Consider the following 27,440-nt stretch of genomic DNA (forward strand, 5'->3'; position numbering starts at 1 on the left):
GACAACACCACAGGCTGGCAAGGAGGTGGAACAAGAGGAAATCTCATTCACTGCCAGTGAGAATACCAAATGATAGAGCCACTAAGGAACAGTTTGGCAGTTTCTCATATAACTATATTTACTCCTAACATACAACCCAGCAATCACATTCCTCAGTATTTATAAAAAGGAGTTCAAAATTTATCTCCACACAAAAGCCTGGACCTGCACATGGCTGTTCATAGCAACTTTATTCCTAATTGCCACAACTTGGAAGCAATCAACAAGATATTCTTCAATAGGTGAATAGATAAATAAAATATAGAATATGAATTAAATAGATAAATGAATAACAGAATATTATTCAGCACTAAAAAGAAATGAGCTATCAAGCCATCAAAAGATACGGAGTAATTTTCTTTTTTTTTTTTTAAGATTTTATTTATTTATTTGATAGAGATCACAAGCAGGGGATAGGCAGGCAGAGACAGAGAGCCTGATATGGGGCTCGATCCCAGGACCCTGGGATCATGACCTGAACCGAGGGCAAAAGCTTTAATCCACTGAGCCACCCAGGCGCCCCAAGATACGGAGTAACTTTAATTGCATATTACTAAGTGAAAGAACTCAATTATGAAGAAAACTATACACTGTATGATTCCAACCATATAGCATTCTGGAAAAGGTAAAAATAGGCAGACAGTATAAAAGATCAATTATTTTCCAGGAGTTAGTAGGAAGGCAGGGGTAAACAGGAAGAGAACAGAGGATTTTAAGGGCAGTGAAACTTTTTGTATGATACTAGTATGGACACGTGTCATTATAAATTTTTCAGACCCCATGGAACAACACCGAGTGGACCCTAATAAAAACTATGTACTCTGAATAATAATGGTGTGTCAGTATAGGTTCATCAATTTTAATAAATGTATTGGTATGAGGAAACTGAACATGTGTGTGACGGGGAAAAAAGTAATATATGGGAAGTCTCCGTACTTTCTACTTAATTTTGCTATGAACCTCTATTAAGGGGCACCTGGGGGGCTTACTCAGTTAAGTGTCTGCCTGCCTTTGGCTCAAGTCACGATCCCAGAGTTCTAGGATCAGGCCCTGCGTTGCACTCCCTGCTCAGCGGGGAGCCTGATTCTCCCTCTCTTTCTCCCCCTCCCCAGCCCCCACTTGTGCTCTCTCTCATGCTCTCTCAAATAAATAAATACTTTTTTTTTTTTAAGCCTATTACCAGAGGGGAAGGGAGGGAAAATGAAATCAGAAGAAATCAGAGATGGAAACAAACCATGGACTCTGGGACCCAAACTGAGGGTTACAGTGGGAGATGGGAAACCAGGTGATGGGTATTAATAAGGAGGGCACATGTGGTAATGGGCCCTGGGTGTTATATGCAACTAATGATTCACTGAACACTCTATCAAAAACTAATGATGTACTATATGCTGGCTAACTGAACATAGTAATAAAAAATTGTTTTTATCAGCACAGAAAAAAACAATAAATAATAAGTCTATTAAAAATAAAACTTAATGAGACCATGGACAGAACTGGGAAATTATGATCCAAGATCAAAAAAAAAGTCAATAGAAACAGGCCCAGTGAAACTCACATGTTTGAATCAGCAGAAAAGAACTTGAAAATTTCTGTAATAAATGTTAAAGATTTTAAAGGACAAGATGCACAAACCACGGGCACCTGGGTGGCTCAGTCAGTTAAGTGTCTATCTTTGGCTTAGGTCATGATCTCAGGGTCCTGCGATCAGGCCCTGCATTGGGAGCCTGCTTTTCCCTCTCCATGCTGCTCCTCCTGCTTGTGCTCTGTCAAATAAATAAATAAAATCTTAAAAAGAAAAAAAAAAGAAGATAAATGAACTATGTGAAAAGAATTTCCACAGAGAAACCGAAACTTCCAAAAATGTACATGCTGTACCAGAAAGATTAGACTTATTTTTATATATAAAGGAAAATAAATCTTATGTAAAATTTCAAAAAGAAACTAAAGAAAAACCACTGATATAAGATGATCTATAATAACCTTTTACATATAAGAAAAGTAGCTAAATTACTTTTACTACTTTTCTAATTGAGGAATGAACCATGTCAACACCTAAATTCAGTCAGGTATACAATTCTAAATGCAACATACTTAATAAAGCTTTAACTGCTAGTGAATTCAAATTTGGACTGCTTTTACGTATTTCGAAGTATGTTAATAATAGTCTTATTTTGCCTAACTTCTATCAAATATACACAATATATTTAATGTCCCCTCAAAAGATATTTATAGTATCAATTCCTAGTCAATAAATATCAGAGTTGCCAAAGCCCAGAAAAATTTTCTGGTGTAGTATTATTTTTATACAAGATAACTGAGACTCAAACACTCTTGTTGTGCAGCTTCCAATCAAATCTACTCATTTGTAGAGCGCCTACTGCACATTGGCAGGTGCTATTCAAGGACCCTTCTCTGACAAAGCTTCTACTCCAGTGGGAGAAATACCAAACAAATTTTCAGTGTGGAAAAGGATCAAAAGAAGACACTAATACTGCTGGAGTAGAGAGAGAGGGAGCCACTTTGTATTGGGTGTTCAGGGAGGGCATCTCTGAGATTTTAAGACCTAAATGAAGAGAGCTGGTGTAGAAGATCTGAGAGAAGAAAAGTCCAGGAAAAGGTAAAGTAAGTACAAACACACTAAGAATGAAATGTAGCTGGAGTGGTTCAGGAACAAAAGAAAGATATGTATGAATGCAATATAGCACGTAATGGTAAGAGTGTTGAGAAGCTGGAGTATATGAGGCCTTGATGCCACAGTAAACACCCTGGATTTTAGTCTGTGTGTGATGAGAATTTGCTGAAGAATTTTAAATAAAGGAAGGATATAATCTGATTTAAGTTTTTATGGCTGAGACAAAGACCATAATGGAAGCTGGGAAAGCAGTTAGGAGGCATAACTAGGCAGGAAATGATGACAGCTTGGTTTAGAGTAGAAGCAGTGGACATGATAGAAGTGGAAGGATCTGAAATCTATTCTGAAGGTGAGATTTACTAATGTTAAGTATAGGAGTATACTTTGAGTATACTTCTTTGAGTATATGGAGAGCAAAAAGAAAACTGAAGGATCATTCTGAAGTTTTCAGTCTGAGGAAATAAGTTAAATGGTGGCACCATTTCCAGAATGGGGAAAAACAGAGGAAGAACAGATTAAAAGAAGTTTTTACTTGCCACTAGATACATTATAGGTTTTCCCTCCCCTAGAGTTTGTAAACTCTTTTTAAAAATGTAAAAGCTTGGGGTGCTTGGGTGACTCAGTGGGTTAAAGCCTCTGCCTTCTGCTCAGGTCGTGATCCCAGGGCCCTGGGATCGAGCCCTGCATTGGGCTCTCTGCTTGGCAGGGAGCCTGCTTCCCCCTCTCTCTCTGCTACCTCTTTGCCTGCCTGTGATCTCTGTATGTCAAATAAATAAATAAAATCTTAAAAAAAAAATGTAAAAGCTTATTGCATATAACATTCATTCTAAAGGCATTTTTCCTCCACTACGTGGCTCTCCATACCGAAGCAAGATTAATTTCTGACTAAGATCTGGAAGTGCTGCTCCCATTCTATATTTATTTACCACAATATTCTATGTCTTTAAGATACAACAAAGTAAAAAAATTAAAAATCAGGGTCAGGGAAAAGATAAAAACTTGAGAAATAAAATGTTTGGTAATTTTTTTTAAAATAATTTTTATGTAACAAATTTCTACCTGTTTCTAAAGACTATTTCTCAATTTTCAACACAGGGTATGACAGCCTTACCTTTAAGCAGAGAAACTAAAGGAAACTCAGACCATTCTCTGACCTGGCTCTCAGTCCCTCCTACTGATGCCAGAGTACAGTTCTAAAGACCAATGCAACTTTGCTTCAGATTTCTTTCCCATTCCCAAGATTTTAAAATCTCTATTCCTGGAGCACCTGGGTGGCTCAGATAGTTAAGTGTCTACCTTTAGGTCAGGTCATGATGGAGCCAGGTATCAAGCTCCCTGCTCACTGAGTGAGGAACAGTGCTTTTTCTGAGATATTTATCAGTATCTTTTATTTTTTACTGAAGTATAGTTGATACATAGTGTTATACTACTTTCACGTATACAACATAGTGATTCAACAAGTCTATACAACAATTCCATGCATTATGCAGGGCTCACAAGTGTAGCTATCACTGGTCACCATACACTATTACAATACCATTAATTATATTCCCTATGCTGTACCTTTCATCCCCATGGGGAGAAACAGCATTTTTACTTTGATGATTTAGTACTACGATACTAGAAGAGTATAGCTTAGCTCTACAGCCAATCAGAAATCTGTCAAATCTTTCTTCAGTTTTTATCATCAATTTCCCCTTTTCTACCAGTGCCATAGTAATCCAATACCACACACACCACTACATGTACTACCTTCTCCTTTTATGTCACTAAAATATTATTTCTCAGAGTGCCTGGGTGGCTCAATCAATAAAGCGTCCGACTCTTGGTTTCAGCTCAGGTCATGATCTCAGGGACATGAGACTGAGCCTAGCCAAGCACAGGGCTCTGAGATCAGCACAGAGCCTGCCTGAGATTCTTACCCATCCCTCCCCCTCCCCGTCCGCCCCCCCCCCTAAAATAAATCTTTCAAAAAAATAAAATATAAAAATTTTTTAAATATTTTTCTCCCTACATTCCACCAAAATATCATTTTTAACATTATTTAAACTTAACTATATCATTCACAATGCTCAAATTTCAATGTCTAAAAGAAAAGAAAGAAAAAAGCCCAAACTGGCATCAAAACCAAAGTATCACAATCCAATCTGATGCATTTTTCTGGTCTTATTATCTATAAAAATCTCTGATTCAACAAGAAAAAAAATTTACTCATTATTCCCCACAAAGATGTTAAGTTTTCTTATTAGCTATCAATAATAGATGACCTCCTAGTGTCTGTCCATTAAAAAAAAAAAAATCAAATCTTAACTTTTCCTCACCCATGGAAACAAAACTTCTGATCACTGCTCTACCAAAGTAATTACCACTTCTAAATTGTAAAGCTAATTATAATTAAATTTAAATAATACTGACTTACTGCTTTAATAAATCTCTTATTGTTAACTTTTCATTTTTTTCGGGCTTTGCTCCTAACCTTGAAAGCAAGGGCATATCATACACCCTGAAGTAGAGCCCTCCACAGAGCCTTCATTCAGTCAGATGTTAATTAATTCAAAAGAGATTAGGAACAAGGAGGAAAAAAGGATTAAGTTAGAAATTTCTCTGCAAAGAACCCAAACATGATTCCTTGGCTACATTACTAAAAGTTCAAAATACAGCTGAATTGTGGATAGGCTCCAGGCTTGGCAACATTCCTCAGTGTTCTAGGGGGAGTTTTTCCTGCTTTCTCTTCAAACCCTTAGCACAGAGTATATCTCCAGCTGATCAAGGAAACTGAAGTGTTTATAGGTCAAAAGCAAAGTTCAGGCTTCTCCTGAAGCATTAACAAGCTCCTTCCTAAATAGCTTCTAGTAAGTTAGATAAAATGCACTTCCTCAAATGGCATCAATGAGGCAGACAGGGTACTATGAAAAATAGAGAGCATCATAACTTTCCCCTACCCCTACCAAAGAGGGTAAGAAAAGGAAAAAAAAACAAAAAAATTAGCCAGCCAAATAAAAGGCTCTGTGGGCATCAATTTCTACAGTGACTAAATATATTTATGATTTTAATCTTTAGAAAAGGTCTTTAGTCATTTTTAGCTGTTAGAGATTATTACCATGTCTAAGGGAAAATTTTTACCCTAAAGAAAAGCTATTTATTTTCTTTAAAATGTTTGATTAAATTTAAAAAGTAAAACTCACTGGGATTTAATTTATTCTACTTTTAAATAGTTTTAAGTAGATCAAACCTTTATCTCCAGTCCTGGAACACTATTCACTTAAAATTAATTAAAACCAGAACACCAGGGGTGCCTGGGTGGCTCAGTGGGTTAAGCCTCTGCCTTCGGCTCAGGTCATGATCTCAGAGTCCTAGGATGGAGCCCAGCATCGGGCTCTCTGCTCTGCGGGGAGCCTGCTTCCCCCTCCCTCTCTGCCTGCCTCTCTGCCATCTTGTGATCTCTCTCTCTGTCAAATAAATAAAATCTTAAAAAAAAAAACCAGAACACCAAATGACTTCTTTTCTATGTGTTTCTTTCCAGGAAACAGAAAAAGACAAAACTCATATTTTAAAATTAGATGTTTTCTCAAACACCGTAAAAGTGCTTAAACTTTAATTATATAAATTTTTAAAAAGAAAGGGGGGAAAGTGCTTAATGCAAAAACACAATACTGCTCATTAAATGCACAAGAATGCAAAGCACATACTAGGTACCCAATAAATGTTTAATGTCCCAACCCCAAATCCAGAGCTCTGATCACAGCAGAACTTTAACATAACATTATGTATCTTTAACATAATACATATATTTTTATCCTCTCTCCATACACTAAAAAAGAATGCTACAATATTTTGGAGGAGTTTCTACTTTAGACTACATGTATATAACTACATTTGAAAACAGCAAAAGATATGGATATTGATCTTGATGTTAGCAAAGGATGGCCAACTGCTAAACTCAATTCCTTCTCTTGAGCTTATTTCAAAAACAATAAAATAACCCATAGCTCTGTCCCATCAAGGTCGGAGGAGGGGTGGTTAGAAGGAGGAATAGGGCTGGGGCAGGAATCAATCTTTCTGAAGTTAGTACACCGTTTTATAGCTTTGCAAGAGCCAGAATTTGTTTAAAAGGTGATGACTCCATCTCACTCCATAAACCAGCTTCCAATGATACTGTGGAAGCACAGAGTACATATTTCCTTATCATTTTCATTACTGTTACTTCAGATGAAGAATAAAGTCTTTTAAACCTAACACAAAAGTGATCACAAGAATCAAAAGATGTAAAATGAAAACTCATTTAAACTAACTTCTACCAGATTTATGTATAATAAATAAATGTTTTTGCCCCAAGTATTCTATTAACTTAGCTATCTGATAGGATTATTTGTTTTCAAGTTGTAAGGATATTAATATAGTGAAATTGGAAAAGTATAAATTCCAAACAATAAATCAGTATCTAGCTATAAATATTTAATGCCCAAACAGCTTGTACTGCATTTAGTTAAGTGACAGAAGGGGGTGTGTGTGGAAAAGACAGATGTAAAAAGGAGTATAAAGAATCACCACAGTAGAGAACCAAAAAAAAGAAAACCCTATATTGGGTAGAAGTAACTAGATAAATGAAACAATAAATATGAACTCTTCAACCAAAAATAAAAATACAAATTTAAGTGAAGCCAATAAAGATCTTTAAACAATCCAACATCTGTTGCTTATGTAAAAGCCTATATGAAATGAATGGGTGATCTCAGTTCAGATATCCTGGAGGTCTTATTAATGTGAGTGTACAGTACTGAAGGTAACATGTATAGAATAAAAACAGATTCCATTTCAGATATGGGTAAACAGCAATTACATTAAATTACTATTTTCACAAGATATCTGAAATGGTTCAAAATTATTCAAAATTTTGCCATTTCCAGAAATAACTATTAAATAATACCCACTGTACCTCAAATGCACATATATTAATATATACTAAAACATATTAACTTTGTGGCATTTTTTTAAAGTATACAGCAAATTCTGAGATTTTAACCTTCAATAAATTTTTCTTTTTTAGTTTATCATGAAAAACTCTCATGATAGCAAAGAGAAGGTAAAGAAAAATTCCAAAACCATCTATTTGTATAATAGTGTATCACTATCAATTTTCAGAAAAAAAGTTATACTAAGCTATTATAAATATGAAACAGGCTTATCAACAGCTAATAATTAAAGAGAATTTTAAATACTCAAGTTGAATAGCATTAATTGTTAGAAGAGATGAGGTACAATAACTGCTTTAAAGATGTAACTTAAAAAAAATCCCAAAATATAAACCAGGTAGAATTAAGTTAGCTGGTTTTATGTCTGGCTTTGTTTTAAAATAAGCCAGTATACATACAAGGGCTTTGTATATATGATCATGTACTAAAAACAGAAATTTTTCAATGTCTTAAGTTTTGCAATTCATCTCTTTAAGATCCTGACCTAGCTATCTGATACTTCATTTTAGAAGTCATAAACTCCACTTACCACATATTTTACAGCACTTATAAACTGGTTATGGAAGAGCAGATGCTGTGTTTCATCTTCTGGATTTGAAGCTGTGTAAAGCATGCCACAAACATTACAGGAAACTGCTCCAAATCTTTTCTGTCCTGCATCCTATTTATAAAAAACAAACAAAAAGGTTTTTTTCCCTCCCAAAGGAATAATTCCAGAACTTCAGCCTCTAAAGCTATAATGGGAACATAATGTGAGAAATATTTAATCTGTAATAAAAATTATTCAGTGTTGATTAAAAAAGAAGACATTAATCTATGAAATCTAAGTATAATTTTAAGAACTGTTTCCATTTTAAAAATCTGATCACTTGCTTCACAGCATTTAATAACTGAAAAAAACTGAGAAATATCTTTTAACACTACAATCTCTGTTCTAAAGTGCCAAACAGGAAACATTCTATAAATAAGAACATAGACACATTCTATATCTGCAATAATTACACTGTTAAAGCTTAAAGGAAATAGTTTTTCACAGACCTGTATTTTTTAATGTCTTAAAAGTATGTTCTTTTTCATTGGGGAGGGTATGTGCTATGGTGACTGCTCTGAAGTGTGTAAACCTGGCGATTCACAGACCTGTACCCCTGGGGATAAAAATATATTATATGTTTATAAAAAAAAAAGTATGTTCTTTTTAATGGTTTTGTTCTAGCCTGTAGATACTAAAGAGTATTTTGATGTCACTAGAAACTCCGGAGAAAAGGTAGTATTAATTTTTTCTATTATCTTTATATTAAATAAGTACAAAGTACCATCATCTACTCTCCGGTAATTCATACTTGTGCTATAGAATACTAACTGTTTACAAAATGTTTTCTATTCTTGTTCTTATTCAAGAAGAAGTTTTCAGCAGTGTGATCTAAGTCTAAGAATAATGAGCTAATAGAGGTGCCTGGATGGTTAAAGCCAGTTAAGTGCCTGATTCTTGATTTTGGCTCATGTCATTATCTCAGGATCGTGAGACTAAACCCCACATTGCACTCCATGCTGGGCGTACAGCCTGCTTAAGATGCTCTCCCTCTCTCTCCCTCTGCCCCTCCACTAGTGCATTCTCTTTTTCTCTAAATAAATAAAAATAAACTTAAAAAAAGAAAAGGAATAAACTAGGGCACCCGGGTGGCTCAGTCAAATGTGTCTGCCTTTGGTTCAGGTCATGATCCCTGGGTCCTGGAATCGAGCCCATATCGGGCTCCCCTTTTTCCTCTTCCTGTCCCCCTGCTTGTGCTCTTTGTCAAATAAATAAACTATTTTTTTTAAAGAATTGATTAATGATCCCTTTACTCTTTCTATTCTAAACTGTGCAATTTGAATTACTACAAAAAAAAAAAAACAAGATCTAAGACAACAGCATCTCTAGTGTCTCAGAATTAGGATCAAGTAGCAAAGAGAAGTCAAATGGTAAATAAAAAATTGTGTATAGAACTTAAGGGAAGTTCAGGCGCCTGGGTGGCTCAGTGGGTTTAAGCCTCTGCCTTCAACTCAGATCATGGTCCAGGGGTCCTGAGATGAAGCCCCACATCGGGCTATCTGCTCAGCAGGGAGCCTGCTTCCTCCTCTCTCCATGCCTGCTTCTCTGCCTACCTGTGATCTTTGTCTGTCAAATAAATGAATAAAATCTTTAAAAAAAAAAAGAAAAAGAACTTAAGGGAAGTTCATTCTAAAGGATTCAAACTATTCACAAATTGTTACATGAAATTTCAGGCAGCTAGAATTTTTTTTTGTAATTGTGGTATGACATACATAATACTTACTATCTTAACGATTTTTAAGTGTACAGTTCAGTAGTGTTAAGTATATTCAAACTGTTGTGCAACCAATCTTCAGAATTATTTTCATTTTGCAAAACTGAAACTCTATACCCACTAAATAGGTTCCCAATCCACTTTCCTTCCCAGTTCCTAGAAACCACCATTTTACTTTGTCTCTAAATTTGACTACTCTAGGCACCTCACAGAACTGAAATCATACAGTATTTGTCTTCCTGTGACTGACTTATTTCACTTAGCATAATGTCCTTAAAGTTCAACCATGCTGTGGCATGCCAGAGTTTCTTCTTTTTTTAAGGCTGAATAATATTCCATTTTATGTGTACACCATATTTTGTTTATCCATTCATCCTTGATGGATACTTTGATTGCTTTCACCTTCTGGCTATTATGATTAATGAACACCAGTGTACAAATATCTCTATAAGCAGGCAATACTCATAGTAATGAATAAACATCTCTTCCTTGGTTTCTTAATTGGTACATGGGAAATAATAGTACCTACCTCATACTTTAAAAACTAAGGCTTAATTAAGTTAATATGAGTGGAATACATAAAATAATGTATTCAAAAAGTATTAGCTACTATCATCATGATCATTAACATCACCATCAACTCTTGACTAGAAGTACAATCCACAAATGTAATTTTAAATTTTCTAGTAGCCACGTTAAAGGATGCAAAAACAAATATGTGAATTTTAATATTTTGTTCAACAAAACATATCCCAAATATTATAATTCCAACATATACTAAATAGAAAAAAGAACTTATTAGTGAAATACTTTACAATCCCTTTTCTGTATTAGTCTTTAAAATGTAGTAAATACATTTATACTTATAGTCTATCACAGTTCTGATGAGCCACATTTCAAATACTAAATGGCCACATGTGGCTACCATACTGGTCAGTGAAGCTCTAGATTCTACTATTCTTATCCTGTTTCACTATCAATTAACAACAGAAATGTTATTAAATCTGATGAAACATTTTCCTGATTAAACTTTCTCAAAATTTCCAGATAATTCTTAATAAGTAATTCCCCTATATTAGAGTTAGCATTAATAATCTATTCCAAAAAATCCTACTGACAATGTTGAATGGAAATACAGTAAATTTTCCTATTATTTTGGGCCCCTTTATTTTTTTATAGTGTGCTCACTCATTCAAATTAGATTTTTAATCAAACAAAATATCTCCCTCTGTTTTACAACTTGCCATCAAACTGCAGAGTGGTTAAGTTCTATTTCAAATTAACTATTGATTTATCATCCAATGAAACCGTTTTAAAATTATAAAATTACACTAAAATACAGATATTTAAAATCATTTTATGCATTAAGCTCCATTTTTTAATATTTAAACCAACTACTAAAACAAGGTACATATTTAAGAAAGTAACAAATGATAAAATACACAAATGTAAAATAAAGTATCAATCAGTCCTGAATAAAACTAAAAGCATGGAGATTTTGAGTTTTTATTTGTGACAAGAGGGCTTCACTACTGGGCAGCCAGAAGGGCATTTGTAATGATACCAAAATTATTTCCATAATGATTTATGGTGACACAAAAGGCTCTCTGAAAAAAGGTTGAACTTATTCTTTAACAAAGTGCATAAGTAAGATGGTTACTATAACCCTTTGCCAAAAAGGTGAAATTGGATACTTACTATGATCAACTGTTTTTCATCAACTTTATCTGTTTCTTTTAGTTTCAAGTCCTTTGGAATTGTTATCTCCAAACGGGAATTACACTTAGTCCAAGAATGATTTGGTGGTGTCTCCCTTTAAAAAAAAAAAACAAAAAACAACTTTTACTATACAACACTCACAGATTTCAACAGTAAGGGGGAAAAGAATAACCTTTTAAAAATCAAGGGGAGAAAACCCAAGAAAATTACCAATTTTCAACAAATAAAAAACTGCTGTACCTACTATAATTTGAGTAAGTTTTAAGGTTTTTTTGGTAATTTTTAGCCATCTCAGTTACTACAGTTTGTCCTAAATACGGCTTTCATAATCTAGAAAGCAAAATAACGCAGATTTAATTTTATTCTGATATTAAAGAGAATGGAATGCTTTTAAAACATTTAAAATACTTTTACATGTTGATAATAAATAATACTTCAAGCGATTTGCAGAAAGGTGCATTCTCAAAACATGGTTGCTGGAAGTATCAAAAGACACACACTGGAGGAAAATATAGCAATGCAGGTTATATGCTAGAGCTATAAACTTATCCTAGATATAGTAATACAAATGGGCAAAGATGCTTCTGTGTACTGCAGAACTTTTTTTTGGACAGAAATTAACTAGAAACAACCAAAATGTCTACAAAGTGGAGAGCTGTTAAATAAACAATGGAATATTCACACAGTAAAATCTAATACAGACTTAACAGAATGAGGTAGTTAAGAAAAGATGCTACAGGGGCGCCTGGGTGGCTCAGTGGATTAGAGCCTTTGCCTTTGCCTCAGGTCATGATCTCAGGGTTCTGGGATCGAGTCCCACATCAGGCTGTCTTCTTGGCGGGGAGCCTGCTTCCCCCTCTCTCTGCCTGCCTCTCTGCCTAGTTGCGATCTCTGTCAAATAAATAAATAAAATCTTAAAAAAAAAAAAAAACAGATGCTATATCAGGGAAATACAAATCAAAACCACAATAAGATACCACCTCACACCAGTCAAAATAGCTAAAATTAACAAGTCAGGAAAAACAGATGCTGGCAAGGATGCAGAGAAAGCAGAACCCTCCTACACTGTTGGTGGGAATGCAAGCTGGTGCAGCCACTCTGGAAAACAGCATGGAGGTTCCTCAAAAAGTTGAAAATAGACCTACCCTACGACCCAGCAATTGTACTACTAGATATTTACACTAAAGATACAAATGTAGTGATCGAAGGGGCACATGCACCTAAATGTTTATAGCAGCAATGTCCATAATAGCCAAACTATGGAAAGAACCTAGATGTTCATCAACAGATGAGTGGATAAAGAAGATGTGGTGTGTGTGTACACACACACACACACACACACACACACAATGGAATACTATGCAGCCATCAAAAGAAATGAAATCTTGCCATTTGCAATGACATGGATAGAACTAGAGGGTATTATGTTTAGCGAAATAAGTCAATCAGAGAAAGACAATTATCATATGATCTCCCTGATATGAGGAAGCTGAGAGGCAATATGGGGGGTTTAGGGGGTGGGAAAAGAATAAATGAAACAAGATGGGATCAGGAGGGAGACAAACCATAAGAGACTCTTAATCTCACAAAACAAAGAGGGTTGCTGGGGGGAGGGGGAGAGGGAGAGGATGGTGGGGTTATGGACACTGGAGAAGGTATGTGCTATGAAGTGTGTAAACCTGGGGATTCACAGACCTGTACCCCTGGGGCTAATAATATACCATATGTTAATAAAAAATAATAATAATAAAAATAAGTAAAATTTTAAAAATAAATTTTTTAAAAAAAGAAAAGATGTTAATACCATAAGTAAAAAAACAAAACTGTAAAACATGTAAAGGCACAGGGGCGCCTGGGTGGCTCAGTGCGTTAAGCCGCTGCCTTCAGCTCAGGTCATGATCTCAGGGTCCTGGGATTGAGTCCCACATCGGGCTCTCTGCTCAGCAGGGAGCCTGCTTCCTCCTCTCTCTCTCTCTGGCTGCCTCTCTGCCTACTTGTGATCTCTATCTGTCAAATAAATAAATAAAAATCTTTATAAAAAAAAAAACATGTAAAGGCACAAAAAAAGTAAAATAAAAACAGAACTTGTGACTATCACATTCTCTCTACAAGGAAAACTGAGGACTACTAGCACAAGTTTTTAGGGAAAAATACCCCAAACTTGAAAGGTATAAGTATTAAATCCTTAAGCTCTATTAAAAACAAGACAACAGGTCCAAAATGGAATTCCTTATGCTAAGCTCCATATTACCAAACCTGGACTTAGTTTTAGTCCTTCAAGAAATGGAAACTTAAACTAGTCAGTTAGGAATCACCTAACTAGCACTAGTTAGGTAATTTGCCTAAAAGACCTCTGCCATCTCTCCCAAAGGAAAGTAACTTTGCAATAATCAACCCACTTTTTTTGCCAGTTATAACTTCCTTATGCCCACGCCTTTCTGCTTGGAGATCTTTTCTATCTTGGAGCTCCTTTCTATCTGTGAGACTGGATAATGCCCAAATTGAACTGACTTTTGTTCAAATAAACAAAAATTGTAAAAGGCTCAGTTTATCTTCTAACGATTCTCATATTTATTTTTATATTAAACTAATGTCTTACCTGTTATCACTGGTCTTAGATGTTTGGTTGCTGAGTACAGTATGCTGTTTGGGAGCTGAACCTGTAATTTAATCAAGAAAGTGAGTTACACATTAAGCTTTGTACTACTTCTCCATCTAACAGCTGAAAATCATTATAAAGAAAAAAGAGAACAATGCACTAAATGTTTTAATTTTAATAAAAACCATTTGATTAAATTAAAGTCCCTTTCTAGAAATCACTCTTCAGAAAAGGAGAATAAGGCAAGGCTCTACAGAGCCACTAAGAGATCCAATGGTAGATTAACAGTGTGTTTCTAGATTCTCCAATCACTAGCACTGAATAATAAAGCAAACTGTGAAAACGCCTTTATCATTATATACACTCTAAATGTAAATTTCCTAATGGAAATGGGAACATAGCTTGTTTAAAAAAAATTGTAGTCCACAAGAAACAGTGAGTGTTGGTGAGGATGTGGAGAAAAAGGAACCCTCTTGCAGTGTTGGTGGGAATGCAAATTGGTAGAGCTACTGGGGAAAACAGTACACTGGTTCCTCAAAAAATTAAAAACAGAATTACCGTATGATCCAGTAATTTCACTACTGGGTATTTACCCAAAGAATACAAAAATACCAATTCAAAAGATACATGCACCCTTATGTTTATTGCACCATTATTTAAAATAGCCAAATTGTAGAAGCAACCCAAGTGTCCATCAATAGATGAGTGGATAAAAAAGAATGGTATATATACATACATATAATGGAAAATTACTCAGCCACAAAAATGAATGAAATCTTGCCAGCTGCAACATGGATGGATTCAGAGGTTGTAATGCTAAGTGAAGTAAGTCAGTTAGGGAAAGATAAATACCATGTGATTACACTCATCTGTAGGAGTTTAAGAAACAAAACAAAAAAAAGAGACAAAGACTCTTAAATATAGAGAACAAATTGGTAGTTACCACAGGGGAGGGTAGAGGAATGGGTGAAACAGGTGAAGGGGATTAAGAGTATCTTATAATGAACACTAAGTGTAGAATCATTGAATCACTATATTGCATACCTGAAACTAATACAAAACTATGTTAATTATACTGAAATTTTTAAATTGTAGCTTCTAAAGTTTTAATCACATTAATAAATAATGCAATAATTCATTTTTTCCAGTGAATAAATTGTACATTTATCATATACTTCCCTTTCCTCAACTAAGAGAAAAGTTTAATAACATGCAATGAAAGACATTATCTGACCTCAACATACTGCTCCATGTATACCTTTCCTTTAGCAGGGAGAAACAGGAATTAGGAAGTCCTTTTCTGTATTACCTCAGGCTTCATCTGATAAAGGTGAGCAAATCCCCATCCAACAGTTCAAACAATGTATTGTCAAAAAATTTTTACAAGGTCACACACAAAAAAGTCTTTGTATGGCATAACTGCCCAAATTGCAGCCTTGTGTTTTTTGTGTTTTGTTTTGTTTTTTTAAGTAAGGCTCAACGGAGCCAGCCAGTGCCCCTGCAGCATTTAAAAGTCCTTTCAAAGACAGAACCACTAACATGGAAAAGTGAGTAATCAAGGGTTAAAGATAAGAATCTGAAGTGGAAAAACACAAATAGTCTTTGTACTTGAAAAATAAGCTCCTACCATCAACTTATGCAATTCATTAAGTAATACTTCTCCAGAAAGTATGTGTGTTTCTAGATTCTCCAATCACTAGCACTGAATAATAAAGATAAAATATTCAAAATAAACAAAAGAACTTTTGGTAGTGAGTCAAAGAATCTTAATTTAATATTTTTTATTTACAATTTATCAATATATGTAAACTGGTACTTTATTTTTATACTTCATTACCCAAAAATGTTTTAGGAAAACATTTAAAACATAAACAATGGATTTTCTAAAGGAAAAGTTAAAGTTATCCAAGTTAGTTGACATTTGGCTAATGTGCTTTGTTTTGGTTTTGGACCCAATTTTATTGATCATCCAGGCCATTTTATTTTTTAATACCTAAGTAATTTAAACAAGCTAAGAAAGAAAAGCAATTCTACCCCAAAGAATGGTAGTAAAGATAAAAACAAAAAACAAAAAAGAATGGTGATAATCACACATTTGAAAAACACACACAATAGCTCAGAAGGATTTAACTGGCCTATATGGTAATCAGTACTGCTTTCTATCATGGTGACAAAAATACTTCTGAACACTGAGAAACCCAAAAAATATTTCCAAACTTTTACCTGGAAATTTATTCTCCCCTGTATCAATTTTTGCTTGGCTGAGCAGAGCCGAAACAGTAGAGGTATTTCCCACTGGATTGTTTTCAATCTTGGATTCCAAACACACACTGAAATTCTAAATATACAAAATTCAAAACATTAATATTTCTTTCATATAAACCTTGGGGACTCATCCCAAGATACTTCCAATGAACCTTAGCATACTAAAATTTAAGATAATTCTTCACAGTTGGAATAATTCACATTGATACACCTTAAAAGTATTTTGATCTCCCGACATCTACTCTCTTAACATCAACTCCCATTTTTTCCCTTCATGCTACATTGAAAGCCTTGCAAATCCCATAGATATATTCTATATCTGCCTGTTCAATCTATCTAAATCTGCACTCTCCAATACAGTACCCACACCTCATCTGACTACTGAGCACTTAAAAGGTCATTAGTATGACTGCTTTGAGACTATGTTGTAAATATGAAACACACATCAGATTTTTAAGACTTAAAAAAAGTAAAATATCTCAATTTTTAAAATTGATTACATACTGAAATAATAGTATTTTTATATAATAGATTAAATAAAATATATTCATTTTACCAGTGTATTATTCTTTTTAATGTGGCTAACAGAAAATTTTAAGTAGTATATGTGGCTCACTTTACATTTTTACTGGATAGTGCTGATGTAGAACCTTTCCCCCGTATCCACTCAACTCATTACTTAAATATTAACATTTTCCATGAAGTGTTCTCCAAGTTTCCCTATGCCATTTTTCCAATTTTGGAATAATTCTCCATCTATTTCATCTCTACCTCTTTCATGTCCTTATTACTACTATCAATTAGTTATTTGTTTTTGATTCATCTTCTATAACTCTTTTCTTAAGATTTTTTTTTTTAAGATTTTATTTATTTATGTGACAGACAGAGATCACAAGTAGGCAGGGAGGCAGAGAGAGAGAAAGGGGGAAGCAGGCTCCTCAGGACCCTGGGATCGTGACCTAAGCTGAAGGCAGAGGCTTTAACCCACTGAGCCACCCAGGCACCCCATTTTTTTTAAAGATTTATTTATTTGAGGGTGAGAGAGAACATGAGAGGGTAGAAGGTCAGAGGGATAAGCAGACTCCCCATGGAGCTGGGAGCCGGATGTAGGACTTGATCCTGGGACTCGGGGATCATGACCTGAGCTGAAGACAGTAGCTTAATCAACTGAGCCATCCAGGTGCCCTCATCTTCTGTAACTCTTGAGAGAAGATCATATTATATTTATCTCTGTATTCCCAAGATTCCCTAAATCAGAACACTGTCAAAGCTGATACTCAGTAAACTACCAAAAAAAAACAAACAAACAAAACCCAAAACAACAACAACAAAAACCCCACAAAACTCCACTCTGTTAACATTGGCTGTATCTGTATTGTGATTATTACATTCAACATGTAACATTTTTAAATATTTTTGAAAAAGTGAATGATTTTTGTCATTGAAAAAGCAGAAAAATTAAAAATAACAATGACAAATTACCAATTAATCTCTCCATTAAACAGGACGGAATTCAGCAAATTACTGGCTTAAAAAAATAAATCATAATATAACTGGGCTTTAAAATTCATAAAGTTCAAGTAATTTTTTTAAAGATTTCTTTATTTTAGAGAAAGAAAGCATGCAAGAGCAGGAGAGACCGAGAGAGTGCTAAGAGGGAGAGAGAGAATCTCAAGCAAACTCCCCACTGAGCAAGAAGCCTGAGAAGGCGCTCAATCCTAGAACGGAGATCATGACCTGAGCCAAAATCAAGAGTCAGTCCGATGTTTCACCGACTTAGCCACCTACATGCCCCATGTTCAAATAATTTAAATTCAGTCCAAAGAATTAAAAGAAGGCCTATCAATCCCATCTTGTTTCATTGATTCTTCTCGTACCCACTTAAGCCCCCATGTTGCATCACCACTTCCTCATATCAGGGAGATCATATGATAGATGTCTTTCTCTGCTTGACTTATTTCGCTAAGCATGATACGCTCTAGTTCCATCCATGTTGTCGCAAAGATGGGATTGGGAGGGAGACAAACCATAAGTGACTCTTAATCTCTCAAAACAAACTGAGGGTTGCTGGGGGGAGGGGGTTTGGGAGAAGGGGGTGGGATTATGGACATTGGGGAGGGTATGTGCTTTGGTGAGTGCTGTGAAGTGTGTAAACCTGGTGATTCACAGACCTGTACCCCTGGGGATAAAAATATATGTTTATAAAAAATTAAAAATTAAAAGTCAAAAAAAAATAAAATAAAATGATAAGGAAAATTCGAAAATAAATAAATAAATAAATATTAATTATTATGACCTCTCCATTTGGGTATTTCTTAAGGTAGAACTCATTGATTACCTCACCAGTGGTGCAACAGATATAATTAGGATGTATTTGTTATTGTTATTTGTTATTGTTCTTATTTTTATTTTTTATTGTTCTTATTTTTAATAATAATTCATATTTATACTTAACATGTACTAGGTAGAGTTCTAAGAAGTTTATATACGTTAACTCATCTCATCCTCACTAGATGCCCAGGATGCATTTTTATTAATCTACACTTTATTATTGAATAATGGAGGTTCCGTGTAGATGAGGTTTCTTATGTCTGAATTTCAAAGGCATTCTCAACCTCTTAGTTTAAGGTATAGATATTAAGAGGATTGTTGATAATTTTTACATGAACTACTCTTCTTTGCTTTTCTTAATTTATTTGTTTTCTGGTTCTGAAATACTTAAGAACATTTTAAAACTTTTATGCTTTCACATTCAATGCTGGTAATGGTGATGATAGAGGTGTATGTGTGGATGTATGTCATTTATTGTGCAGGCATTTATTGGGTCTTCTTGGGTCTGGAAATCTGTGACCTTTGGTTTTAAAAATTTTCTGGTATTAACATTTATTTTAAAGATTGAAGACAATTTATATATATTTCTGTTTTTTGTAGTTCTTTTATGTGTTGTATTAACTTTTGATAATATCATCCTAACTGTGTCCTTGTTATTTTATTACTATCACTTTTAGTTAGATATGGAATCTTCTGGTCTAATTCCCTTCTTTTCATTTTTTTCTTTTAAAAATTTTATATTGTATCTCTTGATTTTTTAATCTATTTTCTATAAAAATTCCTGAATTCTAAAAAAAAATAAATAAAAATAAAAAATAAAAGATGGCCTATCAAATGCTTAGCCATATCAACCATCATTTCTCAGTACTGCTAAAATTGACATAAAAATTAAAGGCAGCCACAGAAAAAAGATTTTGTATGATGTAAGATTTGTTTTTATATTCTCCTTCCTCCCCTAGTATAACCCCGTGAGACACTGAAGCCAGTCAATTTCAGTTTAAATCCTAGCTCTACCACTTATAAGTCACTCAGGTAAGGTACTTAAATTTCTAAGCCTCACTCTCCTCACCTATAATATGTAGGTAATAAGAGAAACTACAGTGTAGATTGTGGTGACAATTGTTTGAAGCTCTCCTTTGACTAACAAAGAGGCAGTGCTCACCAAAGGCTATAGTGTTCTTAACCTAAAGCTATTATGATGGTTAAACTAAACTACCCCAATTCTTAGTGCTCATGGCAAGAAGAAAAATCTCTTAAGTGACTGCTATAATGGAAATTCCTTAAAAGTAGGAAATGCTTCCTCTTCTGTAGCCCTAGCAGAACTTCTTGGACACGGCAGACACAACTACATCTTCAACTGAATGGTTACCCAATTTCCTGGCCACTCTGTAAAAGTAATCATTATCACTGGTATTGGTGAAAACAGAAACAACCTGAAAGGGCTTTAGAAGAGGAAAACATAAACTGTGGTATACTCATTTACAGCTATTAAAATACCCATGTATTCGTAAGTATCAAATGCTGACTGCACAAAACAAGTTGCCCAAAAAAAACACACACACACACACACACACACACACTATTTTAGCATTTAACATTTAAACATTTAAAATACTGTAACATTACAAACACACAGAGAAAACATTTAAAACACAAACACTGCTAAGTATTCCTTCTGGATATACATGTGAAAGACCCCTCTCCTAGAAAGACCCCTCCCCTAGTAGATAGATAGGATAACTAACTGCTTGTTTGCTTTTCTGTAAACCGCTGGCTTTTAGGTATGAAATTAGGTTATCAATTGTGTGATTAATTGCTTATTAATTGCTCTTTTGCCTTTCTCTAGCCGCGTGGCTTATAGAAATAATAGAGACGCCATGATGGCATTCCTCCCTTCCGCCTTCTTGTTCCCCTTCCCCACCTCTCCTTTCGCGCGCGCGGGCCCTCATAACCAATCAGCTTATTCCCCCCTTCCCGCCGCTCTCTTCGCGCGCGCGCGTCCCTGGAGCCAATCCGCAAACTCCAAGTATGCCTTTTTCAAAAGTTCAAACTGTCCACCAATCAGTTGCGCCCCACCCAAAACTTGTTTGTACCTTCCTATAAAAGACCCTGCTTCACTCCGGTCGGTGTGCTCGGTTAGCTGGAGCTGCCGACCACCCGCCGGTACCTGCGTGACAATAAACCTCTTGCTGTTTGAATCCAGTGGCAGTGTTGGATTCTTGGGTAAGGGGATCCGCAGGTCTTTCACATGCACATACACAGTGAATTAATAAAAACAGAAAATGAGAAGATCCCCACCAACTTCACAAACACATTTAACTCTGGGAAGAGAGCTGAATGGAAAGAAGAGGGAGAATAATGGCTTTTACCTGTACCTGTAATGTACTTTCCTTATCTTAAAAAACCAGAATTCAATAAAATGTTAGTTTTTGTCAAATTTGGGTGGTAGACACAAGTATATTAGTGACTGCAGTATTCTGAATGTTCTAAATATTCAAGAGTTTACAAATGTAAATAAAATTTTTAACACAAGTTTCATAGGATGGTTTCTTACAATGCACCTCAAGAGAAAGCGTATAATCCAAAGTACATTCCAGTAAAAGCAATATTATAGGTAAAAATAATGTGATCTAAGTAAGAATCTCTATTCTACTAGTTTACTCCAAAGGATTACATTTTCTTTTTTTTTTTTTTAAGATTTTATTTATTTATTTGACAGACAGAGATCACAAGTAGGCAGAGACACAGGCAGAGAGAGAGGAGGAAGCAGGCTCCCTGCTGAGCAGAGAGCCTGATGTGGGGCTCGATCCCAGGACCCTGAGATCATGACCTTAGCTGAAGGCAGAGGCTTAACCCACTGAGCCACCCAGGTGCCCCAGAATTACATTTTCTTATTCTTCAATATAATTCTCCACAAACTGAGGGTTTTTTTTTAATTTTAGTGGACATGAAATGTTGTATTAATTTCAGCTGTACAACAGTGATTCAACACCTCACAAGTGTGGCGACCATCCGTCATCATACAACACTACTACAATATCACTAACTATATTCCCTATGCTGTTCCTTTTATCCCCATGACTTACTTCACAAACTGAGTTTTGACATTTATGTAGCAAAGGAGTAGAAGATAAACTCCGCAGCTACAACTGGAATATAGATATCAATTTGCTGACAAAACATACTCTGAATAGAAAGCCACCCCATCTCTGACGGAAGCCACACCTGTTACTCACACTACCACTCACTACTTACTTCTAGTTACTATCACTATTTGAATAATTATGTTCTAATTGATGCTTTCATTCCCTTTTGTTCAGAAAATAAAATCTAAGAGTACCATATGGTATCTGTTCCCTTCTATTTGATTTGTACTCCACACGAACAGACAATGATCTATTTTCATGGCTTCTGGCATAAAGCCCAGACTCTTCAGTCATTCGAAGTTACTTCTAGAACAAAATATCTCTAAAGAGAACTTTAAATCATTCCCAAAACTTTGGGATGACTTGACTTTTTTCTCTGCTCACAGTGTTTTTTTCTCAAATGATCTAATGTTCAAAGTATGTAACTGTAGAAAAAAAATGCTGGGCTGAGAATCAGAACACCTGAAAATTCAATCCTATTTGTGTCCTCAAACATGTGATCTAATTCGCATTCCTCTACTGTGCTCAGTTTTCTCATTACCAAATTAAACAACTAAAACAAATTTAGTCAAGTTTTTCAAATCTATATTAATATTATAGAGCTCCGTGGTTCTATGCATAAAAAAATTTCTACTTATTGGTTTATATATTGGGATTGTACCTGTGATTCAATTTGAAAAAAAATTGGCTCAGATGCTTTTAGTTTCAAACTACTTCCTCAGATAATCAAAGCTTCTTCTAGCTATTAGATTCCCTTCCTTTTTTTTAAAGATTCTGTTATTCAATTTATTTTTCCATTTTAAAAAATTCTTCACCACTAATCTTAAATTGATGTCTGAATTATTTACATCTTTCAGACATTTTATTTGTCCAACTGTTCAAAATGATCACAAAAGTCAAACTTAAAAGGCACCCCTACTACTAGAAATGTTTCATTTTTTCAATTTTTATCAGGTGGTAAAAAGGGGTTGATCTGTGCCAGCTAAAATTAATTTTTAACAGTTTGGTCAGAATAAGGCCAAAGTTTAATTTCTATATTTTAGTCACTATGAAACACAGTTTCTGTGGTTACAATTAAAAGAAAAAGCAAATCAGTGTGTTGAAGAAAAGTTAGGGGGTAAGTGAATGGGCAAAATTAAGAAAGGGAAGTGAGAAACACAGGTTTCCAGTCATGGAATAAACAAGTCATGGGAATAAAAGGTAAAGCATAGGGAATATAGTCAATGATATTATAATAGCATTGTATGGTAACAGGTGGCAGCCACACTTGTAGTGATCAAAGCATAACATACAGAGATGTTAAATCACTATGTTGTACACCAGAAACTAACAAAACGCTGTGGGTTAACTATGCTCAAAAAATTTTAAAAAAGAAGAAGAAAAGTTAGAATTCAACAGGATTATGCTTCATATAAAATAAAAATGAAAGGTGAAAATAAGGAAGCAATGAGAAGCATTTATGTAAACATCAGACATCTAAAGCTACCACTAAGTTCTATCACTCACTACATGACTGAGTTAATTAAACACTATTAACAACTAAACAGGATACCTTAACAAATGACTCGTCTTTTATGACTTGATTCTTAAACTAAAATATGCTAAAATTTAACAGACAGTATTCAGATACCTCTACTGCACATAATAAAAATAAATTACCTTATCTGGTGCTGATTCAAAAGAATCTTTCCTCTGGTTATCCAAAGGTGGGTCAGGAGGTGGTTTTATCTGTTTATCCAAATGGCAATTTTCAGAAGACCTTTTTGTGGTTTTATTAACTTCAACTGTAACATCATTAGTTTTAACTTCTTCAGAATTAATTTCTTTCATTTCTTCCTGCTGGCAAGCTGTATTTTTATCGTTATGTAGTTTTGTCCCTAAAAATGTACTTTGAGTAGTTGGATGATGCATTTCTAAGGCTGGAAGTGAAAAACTGGTTCGTATTAAGCCCAATTTAGGGGAAACTTGAGAGTCCAACTTATTTTGCTGCACATAGTTAAATTTTGAGAGTTTAATTTTAGTCCAGTTGGAGTTCTTTTTAGTTGAGTTGTTTATTCCATTTAGTATACATTTCACAGGCTTTGTTTTTCTACTGGGAAAGAAACGATTACATTGAACATCCTGATTGGTTTCCTTCTGATGAAGTATTTGTCTTTCATTATCAGTCTCTTCCAATTTTATTTCTGTAGGCTTCTCCTCCTTTACAGTTTCCATTTGTGAAGATTCCTTTTTTACCTCTACAGTATCAGACTCAATCTCACCAGCAATTTCTTCACAGAGCTGAAGAATGCTACCTCGTTTGCTCTTTCCCGCTTGCTCCAGCTCATTATCTACCCTTTCTTCAGGCACTGACGGCTGTGGACTTTTTTGGGATTTTGCACTAGTATTCACTTGTGTATAAACGGACTTCACCTCATTCTTTTCAGAGACTGCTGAAGTAACCATTTTTGATCTTCTTATCTCAGAATTTACAGGCACAGATTTTATTTCCTCTTTTCTAGTGTTCTTCTGAAGACATTTTTCAGATCCTTTTGTGCACTGAGAACTGCAAGTAGAAGCTGTTTGATGCTCTACTTTGCGTTTTTTTCCTTTGGGGGAATTTATTACTTCGTTAATTACTAGATTTTCATCCTCTTTAGAATCAGACTTTATTTCTGGTACTTTTCTTTTCACATGTTTTTGACTTGCTTTAGCTTTGTTAGATTTACTTTGAGAATTGTTACAGTGCTCTTTCCTTGGTGGCAAAGTCTGTTTAACTGCTTGAACCTGACCCTGAATTTCTCTATTACGCAGAGACCTCGTTGAAACTTCTGTTAACTGTTGTAGTCTTTGTGATCTCCGGTTAAGCTGTTCATTTGATTTAGGAGTTCCATGCACTGACTTTTTCTGAGGTAATTTCTTCTTTTTTGTAGATTCTTGTAAATTTCCCTTCACAGTCACCATATTTTTATTAATGGATTTACTAGCTTTTTTATCATTGGACGTGGCTTTTGCTGACCTTGTACTCATGCATGTTCCTAATCCAGGTTGATTTATTTTACTCTCACTAGAAGATTTAACCAGTGATTTTACAGCTTCCTTTGGACCTGATTTTTTTGCCAGATTCGTTTGAGAACCTTGAATTTGTGTTTCTAAATTCTTATCTTCACTTTTTCTAACAACATTAGAGGAATTTTCTTTTGATTTCTCCTGAATGGACATCATTCCTGAGTAAGGTCCTCCTTTTCTGAGTAGTTTTTGGGAGAATTTTCGTGTCCTGATAGGTGCGAATGCTGAATGTCTAGTATTATTACTGAGGAGGTCTTAAAAATCAACTTTGAGACTGATGAACATTTTCAACAAAAATACTAGTTTGCTTCAAGTAAGGTTTCGGTCATCCCTAGGACATGAGAAAATCTGATATGAAGGCTGAAAGATATTTGCTTTACTGCTGGACAAGGCAATAGAAATTTGAGGACAATTTAATTCTAATTTGATATTTTAAGAACTTTTTGTAAAATAAAAATTCAGGTTCAATCTGTTTTGTTAATTTTTCAATTAATAATGGTATTCAGGCCTAGCCCTATTACTGGAAGAATTATTTATCACTGACCTGTATTGACAAAGATTTTGAAACCTTTTTTCTTCTGAAGTCTACAGTTACTGGACTTCGATTCACTTGAAACATGTCTTACAGCTAACAGGTTTCTTTCCTTGTTTGCTGAGCCTGTTAGTTTAAAGTTCTTATCTAACCTCTTTCGTTTAATAAAATACTCTATTAATATAGATTTCCTTTTGTGCTGCCATTTCTGAAAAATTAAAAAAAATTAAAATTAAATTTTGCACAATCCAAGAAATATGGCAATGCTAATACTATACAGAAATAATATTGATTTATATAAACCCTACTTCTCCTTTTTAATTATTTAGTCTGTATATTTAAGACGAACAGAATAAAGTATCTCAAAGTACATTCTTGTAAGTAAATGGTAACTTGTTTTACATAAGCATAGGATAGTTGAAATCAGTTTATTCCTTGAAGCTACTTACAATTCTTTTCCCACAAGACAGAATTGATCTTTCAGCCACCATAACTCATGAGAATTTGGCAAACTCATTCCTTAAAGTGTCCTCTTAACACGTTACACAGCACCTAAAAAAAAAAAAAAAAAAAAAAAAATTTTTAAGTGTTTAAAAGGTGCAAAGATGTAAATTATTCATTCACCATTCATCAAATACAACACTCCACAACTTCATGATGTCCTATCATTAGTCTTCATACATACCACTTAGTTTTAGTATTTCAAACCTTAAGTAAATGGTCCATTTTATGTTGTAAAAAAACAATTTTAAAATATAAAACACAACTCATAATAGTAAAATCCTATTTTGAGGGAAAAGAGTACACATAACAACTTGTACATAGAAAAACACTGATACACAGTTAAAAAGGCAGATTTAAACAAACATTTTGCTCTACTCTCATGGAAAACCTACTTTAAAAAAGCAATAGATTAACAGAAGACAAAACCATAAACCCAAAGGATAAAGAAAAGAGTAAATGGTAAAAATAAAATATGGAAGCTACAAAGAATGACAAAAAATAACCTCTAGACTCAAGAAAACTTGAATCCTAAGCTGGAAATGGGGAAAGCTAAGAAGCAGCCCTCCGTAGAATCCCCCAAAACTCAAGAACTGCCAGTCCCAAGCTACATAGGAGATGAGGATGAAAATAGGACTCAAAAAAGCAGAAAGAGGGGCGCCTGGGTGGTGGCTAAGTCGTTAGGCATCTGCTTTTGGCTCAGTCATGATCCCAGGGTCCTGGGATGGGCAGGAAGCCTGCTTCTCCCTCTCCCACTCCCTTGTGTTCCCTCTCTCACTGTGTCTCTCTGTGTCAAATAAATAAATAAAATAAAAAAAAAAAAAAAAATGCAGAAAAATTCCAAGACTGCCATTCCAATTACTAAAACCAGAAAATTGCCCTGCATCCCTTAAGACCCTGATATAAATCTCTGGAAAGAGGGTAACAAAAAGTATTTGGTCTGGGGCACCTGGGTGGCTCAGTGGGTTAAGCCTCTGCCTTTGGCTCAGGTCATGATCTCAGAGTTCTGGAATCGAGCCCCGCATCGGGCTCTCTGCTCAGCAGGGAGCCTGCTTCCTCCTCTCTCTCTGCCTGCCTGCCTGTCTACTTGTGATCTCTATCTGTCAAATAAATAAATAAAATCTTAAAAAAAAAAAAAAAAGTATTTGGTCTGAGGCCTCACGAGTGACAGGTAAGGGCAGAAGTATCATACTGACAATAGAGGAAATAAGTAGGAGTACACACAGAGCTGAAACCTACTCCCCCTCCCTAAAGTCCTCCCTGCACACTGAGAAACTCCTAGAAGAAGCAGCCCAGCCTGTACCTTCCTGGAAGGAAACTGGCAGACCGTTTTTTAATGAATTTGACGT

At 34.9% G+C, this 27,440-nt stretch overlaps 1 protein-coding gene across 10 annotated transcripts in view; it reads right to left on the reverse strand.

Annotated features, from left to right (window-relative positions):
• Positions 1-27,440, reverse strand: part of ESCO1 (establishment of sister chromatid cohesion N-acetyltransferase 1) — an 85,913-nt gene that overhangs the window by 24,083 nt on the left and 34,390 nt on the right. For 8 of the 10 annotated variants that reach the window (XR_006602068.1, XR_006602067.1, XM_045065436.1 and 5 more), the window contains 6 exons: positions 26,040-26,142; positions 23,670-25,798; positions 16,492-16,606; positions 14,269-14,329; positions 11,649-11,763; positions 8,177-8,308 (listed from right to left, as the gene is read on the reverse strand). Coding sequence is in view for 8 of the 10 variants with exons in the window: in XM_045065436.1 (XP_044921371.1) it covers positions 8,177-8,308; positions 11,649-11,763; positions 14,269-14,329; positions 16,492-16,606; positions 23,670-25,214 (1,968 nt within the window). In the remaining 2 variants the exon portion in view is untranslated. The remainder of the gene's footprint in view (positions 1-8,176; positions 8,309-11,648; positions 11,764-14,268; positions 14,330-16,491; positions 16,607-23,669; positions 25,799-26,039; positions 26,143-27,440) is intronic. The other 2 variants (XM_045065431.1, XM_045065434.1) reach the window with 2 other exon arrangements.

Source organism: Mustela putorius, unplaced genomic scaffold (assembly GCF_011764305.1).
Source record: "Mustela putorius furo isolate JIRA1106 unplaced genomic scaffold, ASM1176430v1.1 tig00003858_pilon_pilon_pilon, whole genome shotgun sequence".
Taxonomy (NCBI): Eukaryota; Metazoa; Chordata; class Mammalia; order Carnivora; family Mustelidae; genus Mustela; species Mustela putorius.